This window comes from Grus americana, chromosome Z (assembly GCF_028858705.1).
Source record: "Grus americana isolate bGruAme1 chromosome Z, bGruAme1.mat, whole genome shotgun sequence".
NCBI classification, from domain to species: Eukaryota; Metazoa; Chordata; class Aves; order Gruiformes; family Gruidae; genus Grus; species Grus americana.
In genome coordinates, this window is record NC_072891.1 from 58,841,350 (window position 1) to 58,852,398 (window position 11,049).

An 11,049-nucleotide genomic window follows, 5' to 3' on the forward strand; every position below is an offset into this window, starting at 1 on the left:
TGCTTCCCTTCAGGTTTACCTGTAGTTTAGTACCAGTACCACATCAAATATTCATGGTAGCTTTTACTTGACCTGAAGAATGTTTCTATCCACTAAAAAAAATTTTTTTAAAAAGGCATCAGTGCTTTTAGGTATAGAAATTAAAACAGCCATGGAAAAGAATGTTACCAATTTACACATGGGGTCTTTTCAACTGAGAGGAGTATGTCATAGTTCAAAGTCAAATGCCTTTTTCAAGGTTAGTGGTAGCCATGTAAAGCCAAGCTCATGTGATCATTCTGTGAGGGCGAGGTAACTTGATCACTGTAGATCCGACTCAATGCTAAGGTCAATATTTCTTTCTTTTCTTTGTAAAAACCTCAGTTTCTGCCCAGCTTTCCTGACTTCTTCCAGTTCCTCGTGTGCAACTCTTGGGATATAATTCCTGGAGATTCTTGCTCCTTCATAATCCAGCCTAGAGCCACGTGACTTCTCATTCTTTCATCCAAGGAATACTGGGAGTAATATGAAATTACTTTATATTACTCAGGAAAGTAACAACAGACATGGAAGTTAGTAACAAATATCTTTTGGGTTTGGTTGTTTTTTATTCTGGGAAAAAAATTACACCCCAATCCTTGTGTGACATTCTATACATCTTTCAAAAGCTGCTCATTAAAAGGGAAAAAAACGTCCATCAGATACTGAATTACTTTCTAAGATGCTAAAAATGTTAAGCTATAACTAAACCTTCTGCCTACGAAGACTTATCTTGAAGAGTGGTAATATTTTAAATGCTAAATGTGATTTTCTTCCTGTACTTAATTTAAGAAGTTTAAAAATGTCTTTAAATTGTTCAACCTAATTTCTAACATTTCTAAATGTTTTCACAAAAATGGAAGATAAAACATGCTGGGTTTACAGTTTTTACTCAAGTGAATTTTCTGCCTGTTTCTTGATAGATAGAAGTGAGAAATATTATGAGGCTTCTGCAGTGACAGCAAGGGCCAAGTACAGAAAATAAAAATCTAATTGAAAATTTAATTCTGTCTGAATAAGTCCGGTATTAAAAAAAAAACCAACAACCAAAAAAACCCAAGCCCACAACAAAACAAAAAAACCCCAAACAAACAAAAAAACCAACCCAAAACCAAAAAAAAAAAGAAAACCTCACAATTTAACTCAGAACTTCAAAGAAAATTCTTTGCATATTTTAATCTCCAGCAGTTAACCACTCAGCCAAGTTTTTGATGTGATGTCCTACTTGTTTGGGAGCACTTTGTTTCACAGAGGGCTTTAATGCTTCCATTCCAATGCAAAAGCTGAAAGAGAATCCTCAGCTCCTGCAAAATGAGAGCATGCTGATTACTGATTGACTCTTCAACACCCACAGCTTTCCATTTAAGAGAAAAATAAAATAGGGCAGATGTGGTGTTTAAAGGTGATAACATAAAGAAACACAGTTGATCCTAATCACATTAAAAAGTATAATGAAAGACCTATGGCCAGCCAGCTGGAAGCTGGTATTGCCTCTTTCAAAGCAAGTAGAAAATGCATGAGTACTGAACAATATTCGTATTCTAAGTAGTATAGGTTTAATATTGATCTCTACATGAAGTTTTACTTACTTTTAGGTAACTCCTACAACCTTGTCTGTAGTCATAGTGCTGGTGCAATTAGAGCTTTCTGACAATCACATGCTAATATGAAAATACTGTGAACTCTTGGTCACTATGCTGCATGTATACTTTCTATTTTCTGTGCATTGCTAGTATGGCGGTTTAAGTTACTTACTTGCTAATCTTCATTGTGATACGCCTAGCTACTCACGGCGAAAAAAATTGAATTTGATCCATTACCAATGGTATCTAAAATTAACCTTAAATCCTTGCCCCAAATCATTGTTATATCAGTTTTAACAATTTATGAACTTTGAATTGAGAAGGGCAACTATCACAGAAAGAATGTTATCAACTAAATTAAGTAACTGCATTTTTACATAAGCAAAAAATGCACACTAAAAGGGAGTGGCAAATATGCACGCAAACAGGAAGTGGCATCTGTTGGGAGTAGCTTCAGCAGTTTGCATGGCAGTTCACGTAGAAGGGTACGCAGAAAGTGCAGTGCACTCTGCCAGTGATTGAGCTGCTGCCTACTCGGCTCACCTGCAGGCTTAGGCTGCAGCCCCATTGGTCATCCCCAACCTAGCCTGAGACAAGTGGAGGCAGCCACCCAGCGTTTCCTGTCAGGGAACCTACTGTACAGGTGGAGGGCTGTGAAGTCTGTGCCCCACAATCCTAGGTGGAGGAGAGTGGAAGCTCCATCTGTACAAAGTGTGTTCTGGTGGAATCACTGAGGCAGTGGGTGGAGGAGCTGCAGGAAGCTGCAGGGATCAGGCCCAGCCAGCATGGGTTCATGAAAAGCAGGTCCTGCCTGAGCAACCTGATCTCCTTCTATGACCTGGCAACTCGCTCAGTGGATGAAGGAAAGGCTGTGGATGTTATCTACCTGGACTTCAGTAAAGCCTTTGACACGGTCTCCCACAGCATTCTCCTAGAGAAGCTGGTGGCTCATGGCTTAGACAGGTGCACTCTTCGCTGGGTAAAAAACTGGCCGGAAGGCCGAGCCCAGAGAGTAGTGGTGAACGGAGTTAAATCCAGTTGGCGGTCGGTCACAAGCGGTATTCCCCAGGACTCAGTCTTGGGGCCGGTCTTGTTTAATATCTTTATCAATGACCTGGATGAGGGGATTGAGTGTGCCCTCAGTGAGTTTGCCGATGACACTAAGTTGGGAGGGCGTGTCGATCTGCTTGAGGGTAGGAAGGCTCTGCAGAGGGATCTGGACAGGCTGGATCGATGGGCCGAGGCCAACTGTATGAGATTTAACAAGGCCAAGTGAGGGGTCCTGCACTTCGGTCACAACAACCCCAGGCGACGCTACGGGCTTGGGGTAGAGTGGCTGGAAAGCTGCCTGGAGGAAAAAGGACCTGGGGGTGCTGGTTAACAGTCATCTGAACATGAGCCAGCAGTGTGCCCAGGTGGCCAAGAAGGCCAACAGCATCCTGACTTGCATCAGGAATAGCGTGGCCGGCAGGAGTAGGGAAGCGATCGTCCCCCTGTACTAAGCTCTGGTGAGGCCGCACCTTGAGTACTGTGTTCAGTTTTGGACCCCTCACTACAAGAAAGACATTGAGGTGCTGGAGCGTATCCAGAGAAAGGCAACAAAGCTGGTGAAGGGTCTGGAGCACAAGTCTTACGAGGAGCGGCTCAGAGAAGTGAGGTTGTTTAGTCTGGAGAAGAGGAGGCTGAGAGGAGACCTTATCGCTCTCTACAACTACCTGAAAGGAGCTTGTGGTGAGGTGGGTGTTGGTCTCTTCTCCCAAGCAACAAGTATTAGGACAAGAGGAAACAGCCTCAAATTGCTCCAGGGGAGGTTTAGGTTGGATATCAGGAAAAATTTCTTCACTGAAATGGTGGTGAGACATTGGAATAGGCTCCCCAGAGAGGTGGTAGAGTCACCGTCCCTGGAGGTGTTCAAAAAGTGTGTAGACATGTGACATGGTTTAACCGCAGCCCGCACCTGAGCACCACCCCTCCCCCGGCGGGATGGGGAGGAGAATGGAAAAACAACAGCAAAGCCTTGAGGGTTGGGATAAGGGCAGTTTACTGGGACAGCAAGGGAGAGGGAAACAATCAACAACAGTACTGATAACAGATATTAACAACGGGTGATAACAGAGAACAAGTTACCGATCCAATGACCGACCAACCAGACACTCAGCCCGTCCCGGAACCGTGTGGAAAAAAATCACACCGCCCCTCTCCTGCCCGACTAGCCCTCCGCTTTTATGGTGAGCATGATGTCACATGGTATGGAATAGCCCCCCCCCCCCCCCCCCCCCCCAGCTTGGGTCACCTGTCCTGGCTCCTTGTGAAATTAACTCTGTCCTTGCCAGAACCAGGACAGGGTGTTGGTTGACAACTGGCTGAATATGAGCCAGCAGTGTGCACAGGTAGCCAAGAATGCCAACAGCATTGTGTCAGAAATAGTGTGGCCAGCAGGAGTAGGGAAGTGATTGTCCCCCTGTACTCAGCACTGGTGAGGCCACACCTTGAATACTGTGTTCAGTATTTGGGCCTCTCACTACAAGAAAGACATTGAGGTGCTGGAGCACATCCAAAGAGAAGTAACAAAGTTGGTGAAGGATCTAGAGAACAAGTCTTAGGAGGACCATCTGAGGGAACTGGGGTTGTTTAGTCTGGAGAAACGGAAGCTGAGGGGAGACCTTATTACTCTCTAGAGCTACCTGAAAGGAGGTTGTAGCCAGGTGGATATCGGTCTGTTTTCCCAAGTAACAAGTAATAGAAAAGACAGGAAATGGCCTCAATTTGCACCAGGGGAAATTGAGGCCAGGCCATTAGGAAAAAAATTCTTCACTGCGAGGGTTGTCAGTGTTAGAACAGACTGCCCAAGGAACTAGTTGAGTCACCATCTCTGGAGGTACTTACAAGACTTGTAGACATGTCGCTTACGGACATGATTTAGCAATGGACGTAGTAGTGCTAGGTTAATGTTTGGACTTGATGATCTTAAGGGTCTTTTCTAACCTAAATGATGCTATGATTTCTATGGAAATGCTTAGGTTCAGTTCAGAGTTGACTCCTGACACTCCCTTGATGGCCTCCAGCCAGCAGGGAAGCTGAGCTCATCAGCAAGTTACTTTCCACATAAAGCCATCAAGACACTTTCCATGTATATCGGGTTTAGCTGGCAGTTTTAGTAGCACGTGGGGAGGGTTACAGGGTTTTGACAGGTTTTTTTACTATTTCCTAAGATCATAAAGTTCCTGATTCAAAATCTTTGGGTTAATAATCTCTCCACTGACTTCTGTGTTGTTGGATTAGAAATATACCTGGTTATTTTTTCTGCCTTTCTGATTTATAAGATGGGATATTATTTAATTCTTGTAGGGTTTTTTTATCATTACCTCATCTTTGGCTTAAGAATTAGAAACAACTAAAAGAAGAGATAACTGCTAAAATTAGCATTTATTTGAAGAAAATTAAAATCTTTCTGCGCAGTACATCATCTACTATTGGACCTGGAATTATTTTTTTTTATACTTTCTGATAGATTTCAGAAAATTTGGGTAAGGATAGCATAGTACCTTACTTATGCTGTAAGCATTTTCAGGCAGAGAATCTGTTTTGATTGCACAGTGTTTAACAGAATTGGGTTTTGACATACATTCAGGTGTCCTACAGACTTGCTTGCATATCACATCAGATAGTCTTAATACTGTAATCCTTTTATGTAGTATATTCCACAGTATCTCTACTCAGACAATTGCACATTAGGCAAAGGGCTTTTTTTCATTTCTTCAACCTACAAAAATAATTTACATGTGGGAAATGCAACAGCAATCTACTTTTCAGTTCATGGACAATATTATGAGATATAAAAACAAGGTAGGATGTCAAGTGATACCTTACTGTCTCTGAGATCTAACAGAAATATGAAAAGAAAACCAACTCTTTTGTACTTCAGCCTTTAATTGGACTCCTTACAGAATTCATGAGTTCAGCTTCCTTCCTTGGTTGGTGATCCTCATGTTTCCTTCAAAGAACATTTAGAAAAAAACAGCTGAACTGAAGTTAGAATACACGAGTGCAGCATAATGTGTATGGAGAAGGGGGATGGATTTAATCTGCACAGGAAATACAATTTAATTACATACTGATACTTTTATTCCTTCCCTGCTGTCAGGACACTTCTTTTTTTCTGTCACTGCACAGCTTAGACTAGCTCTGTCTGGCGTTAGATAGGGGCTGTGTGGTAGAAAGTGTTATCTTTACAACAACATATCTTTAGTTACAAGAGTTGAATGCTGGGCTCCTTGTTCTAGCCTGAGTATCCTCCTTCATCCTCCAGGTCTTTGCCCATTCCTTTCTCCCTGGGGCTGCCTGCTACAGCCTTTCTGCAGATTAGCTGTCTCAGTCCAACGTTTTCTGTCCCACCAGTTGGTAGGCAGCCTGACATGCCTCCTCCTTGAGCTGGCCTGTGTGCTGTGTCATGAATACGGCTGTTTTGCCCTCCATGTGCCCATAGTGGGGAGCTGGAACTAGATGATCTTTAAGGTTCCTTCCAACCCAAACCATTCTATGATTCAATGATTCTATATTCCTGGGTCAGTATGTGAGAGCTACTGCAATTCCAGACATGCTTCACAGCAGCCCAGAGATACTACTCAAGGCCCAGTTTCTCTCAGCACACGCAATTATAAGGGGAAAAAGAATTTCTCACCTACAGATTATCTCCACTGAGCACGTGCAAACTGAGATTTTTCAAAATGAGAAGTGTGTCTAAGTTTTTCTAGCTAACTGCAGAACTTGCATCCTTCATACAGAAGGCCATTTCTGCTAGTAAATAAAAAGTCCGTGTGAAAAATCATGGATTACAGCTTTTTCAGAGAAAGATGCATAATCTGTTAATTCAGACAAAAATTAGTTTTTACCTAGTGCTGGCTCTTTCCAGTACAGAACATAAACAGTTCAAATACACCGGTTTAGCAGATAGCAAGAACAAAAGTCTTAATAGGCAAGACTTAATAGGCATGCATATTCATGTCTCTGTTTTATATATCAAACTTTTTTCTCCTGCCAGCTGCACCTAGGGAAGCAGGAACTCTGGAAACTCCTGTGGCTGCCTGCTGCTGGGGAAAGCCCTCGATGAAGGCATTTCCAACAGACTACACAATGGGAACAAAAGTTGCATGTGGTGTTGACTGGTAGCAAGCAGATTGTTTGCTCTGAGATGTTTCCCTCTAAGCAAAATTCAGTCTGATCCACATACTAAACTGATTTAGCTCACACTTGAAAAAAAGTAGCTGTTAGTACAGCAATATGGATGCTAGATGGCTTTTCATTCTCATCTAGTTATTACTGGCAAAGGCTGAAACTAATGTAAGACCTGTGGACATGCTTTCTCAGGGAACCATGACATAATCTTCTTTCCAGACTAATAATTCACATTGTTTAAATCCCATTAAAAAATAAAAAATAAAAAAAAATTAAAAAATCAGATGAGATGGACAAATCTACCTAAATCTTTTTAGACTTGACTTTTCACTGAAGATAAAAAGAATGTATGTAAATTCTCATCTAACTTTATGCACAAAGCACTATGAGTGTTTTTCACCAGCCAGAATTAGTGGCATGTACTCACAGTAATTTCAAGCCTATGTAGGTCAACCTGTATTAGAATGTCTTTAGGATTCTTTTCGTTCCTCAGAAAAATCTAAAGAAAAATAGTACTCCAAGCCACTTACATTTTTGTTTCAATTTCATCTTTCCCTAGATCTGTGGGTCATCACAACTGCATTGTCCAAGCAGCTTGCACATATATTTTCAATAAAAACCTTGTCAGTAGATCTGTAGAAACCAGTTACCAGTGATAACTTATGAAAGGGAATGCCCTTCTTCTTCCAGACTAACTTCCCATCTCCTGTCCCACGTCCCCTGCCTTAAATTTTTTGGTCCTGTCATGCATGTGCATTCACAGACTTTACTGGAAGGTTCTGAGACTGCAATGATAATACAAATCTACCCAGCAGCATGAAAACAACCTGAGGGGTGGCTTGAGAAGCAAATGTTGAACTCTTAAGTTTCAGGATGGATCCTTACACGGCAGTCATATGAAAATAGCATCCTTCTGCATGAAGTTCCCAGGGAACTACTTGTGCAGTTGTCCTGGTTCTGGCAAGGACAGAGTTAGTTTCACAAGGAGCCAGGACAGGTGACCCAAGCTGGCCAGGGCTATTCCATACCATGTGATGTCATGCTCACCATAAAAGGGGGCTAGTCAGGCCGGGGAGGGGGCGGTACAGTTTCGGCGCGGCTCCGGGACGGGCTGAGCATCCGGTCAGTCGGTTGTTGGATCGGTAAATTGTTCTCTGTTACCACCCATTGTAAATATCTGTTATCAGTATTGTTGTTGTTTTCCCTCTCCCTTGCTGTCCCAGTAAACTGCCCTTATCCCAACCCTCGAGGCTTTGCCTTTGTTTTTCCGTTCTCCTTCCCATCCTGCTGGGGGAGGGGTGCGCGAGTGGCCGTGTGGTGCTCAGCTGCAACCTGGGACTGAACCACGTCAGCAGTCTCTCACTTTTCAGTGTGAATAAAGTATAGGCATGTAGTGAGTAGACATGTTTTATGCACAAGTACACATGGTTTCCCACAGGTCCATTACTAGTCATATACTTTAGTTTTCCATAGCAAGTTAGAAGAAAACCTTTGATTGTATGAGATTGATTTTATTAACTCTTAAGGTAGCTGTTGACAAATGAAGTGGAGATTAAATAAATGCCTCTGCACTGTGCCTTAGGTCCCACAACAGATTACAATTAGATTTAAATGTTAAGGGGAAAAAAGCTCCTTAAAAAAAGAAAAATCAGTTATCCCAGCATTGTCTGCACATAACACAACTGCTTAACTGAGCTTGCAATGACAGCTAGAAGACTCCTAATTTAACAGTTTAAGTAGGACTGGATTTGCAGTCACAAAATTAAGAGATCCCATTCATCTTTGGTTCATGCATAGCCCTGCTTAAATCATAAAGAAGTCAAATTTAAATACTCGTATTTCCTTGATATCTAGGTCACATTCAACTCCATTTGTTTCAAGGCATGTATCAGACCTGTTTATTATGCAGCCAAAAAGCACTTCAGAACTAATGGTTCATAAAGGACAGGTAGATACATCTTGTAAGATGAGAAAACTATATACATAGAATAACTAAGTGAACAGTTTTGGCATGCTTTTTAAAAAAAAAGAAAAAAAAAGAGCATTTATGATCAAGTCTGATAGAAAAGAAAAACAACAACAACAACAACAACAAAAACCCAACCCCCCCCCCCCAAACACGATTCCATTACTTGTAGGAAAACTTATGCTTAAAAAGTGGACAGGACAAACTACCATAAAAAGAAAGGGAAGTGACATAAAATTTTCCAAGGCTGTCAAGTAGTAAAAGTTTTTACCAAAAGATCAATATTACTAAGAATGTAATTAAATATCCCAAGAAAAAGTTCTGAATCATTCTCCTGAAATGCAAACTTAAAAAACAGCCAGCAACACTACCTTAGATAGTTGATAGAGTTAAAATAGAATTATAGTTCACGATATGCATGCAAACATAAGTCAGTTAATTACTTCTATGTCTTAATAATTTGACTCTAGCAGACATTTGAATTAAATAAGGCAAATGAATTGTTAGGCAAGTCAGTTATCTTTGGTACTTAGAGTCTGTAAATACCAGGGCAGGGTCTCTATGAGGAAGAACTCTGGCAATTACAAGTTGCAAAGACTTTAAGGTTCTGTCCATCTCGAGTCTGCTTTTCCAGAAAGCGTCCACAAACTGTCCTTGTACCTAAATTAGTTGAGTCCTGTACTGAATTTTTGCACATATGCCAGTCAGACACCGCCTCTAACTCCAGGATCCTTCAAAGGGTCCAGCTCCCTGAGCTGCTTTTCTTTGCTGTATGCTGAGTTAATTAGCTGCACAGGCAGACAGGCTCATTCCTATTGCTTCCACAATAGCCACACCCACCTACAGGCTAGGAAGAGGAAGAGGAAAGGGCTGTCTCATCAGGATATTGATGAGGTACTGAAGCAAAGATCGTTCTGGTTTCTGCCAAATGAACAAAGACACTCCCTTGCTCCTCAAGACTCTCAAATTCTAGGGAGAGACTGAAAAAATAAGGAAAAAAGATGTAAAGTTGTTCCAAACTAATTACCACAAAAGTAGCATGTGGATTCTTGTTTAAACAGTGAACTAACCGAAAAGTATGTTTTTCTTTCTCTTTCAATTATGTAACAGGAACACAACTTTGGTATTAACAGCAAGTGGAAAATGAAAGCAAAAGTAAACTTGTGATGTGTTATATTAACCCAATTTGAATCTATTTTCCTGGAATGTAGTTTCAAATTCCATGTATGGTAAGTGTATTAAAATGCCAGTGATTTAAACTATTTACATAAAAGAGCACAGGTCCTGTGCTTTGTTCAGCGGTCTGAAGAGGCACTCCAATCAAAAGACAGACATAGATGTGCTAGCAAAAACCTGAAGCACAAATGCAAATATACTGCTGTTATACAGGTATAATTTTTCTTTCAGACAGGAGGGCTGTTTGTAGCAGCTATAAGCTATATATCTAGAGCTACTTTGCTGGTACAGAGTACTTCTATATCAGTTCCCATAAAGCAAAGATGTGTTCTTTAGTTACTGTACAATCTTTTATTCCATGTTCCAAAACAAAAATTAGTTATCTAGGATTTAGCAGTTGAAAATTGCTACACAACCTTGTATCTGTATCACCTAAAAGTTTTAACACATACTGTTTCATATATTGAATGTGCTTAGTACAGTGTTTATCTGCTCTCTACTAATTTTCAAATTTTGTTTCAAATTAATGAACTAACACTACTGTGTGCTTAAAATAACACATTTTAAACCATTTTTTTAATAACCCACACATTCCCTTCTGCTGAATATGTGAATTTAAGACAGTTAATAACACTATTGTGTTAACCTCTGCATTTTCCTAAGTTCATTCAAAATACTTTGTTTCACATGTGGACATTCAAGTGGAGTGAGTACTCTGAAGTCCATTCAATGTGTAAACCTGTTACTTTGAATGACTTCAGATATTTCAGGAATTCTGCTTTGGAAAAAATAGGCTTAATGGAGATGTATTGAGCTGTAACTTTGAGGATTAGTTCCTCCCTAACTCATCTCAGAAGAGTCTCATCTGGCAGAGTAAATGAAAATGGTAACTTACAGCTATCCATCAGAATACCTTTGAAAGAATTAATGGACATTTTAAAGGAACATTTTGAAAATAAACAGCAAAGATTTCCATAATCCTTGCTTTTCTCATGGTGCTTAATCAAACAGACAGCTTTTGTATACTTTTGGAACTGCTTACCAAGACAAACTTACAGTTGCACACCAAAAAGAACTCACTCACTGTGAGAAGTCCTAAATCAGAAGCCAAAACGCATGCACCTCTTAGCC

The 11,049-nt window shown here is 40.8% G+C and overlaps 1 protein-coding gene across 1 annotated transcript; it reads right to left on the reverse strand.

Moving 5' to 3' along the window:
- Positions 1–239: 239 nt before the first annotated feature.
- LIX1 (limb and CNS expressed 1) lies at positions 240–9,357 on the reverse strand. The gene is given in 3 exon segments (XM_054810867.1): positions 240–514; positions 1,244–1,322; positions 9,289–9,357. Coding segments are annotated over 3 exon segments (423 nt in total).
- Positions 9,358–11,049: the final 1,692 nt, after the last annotated feature.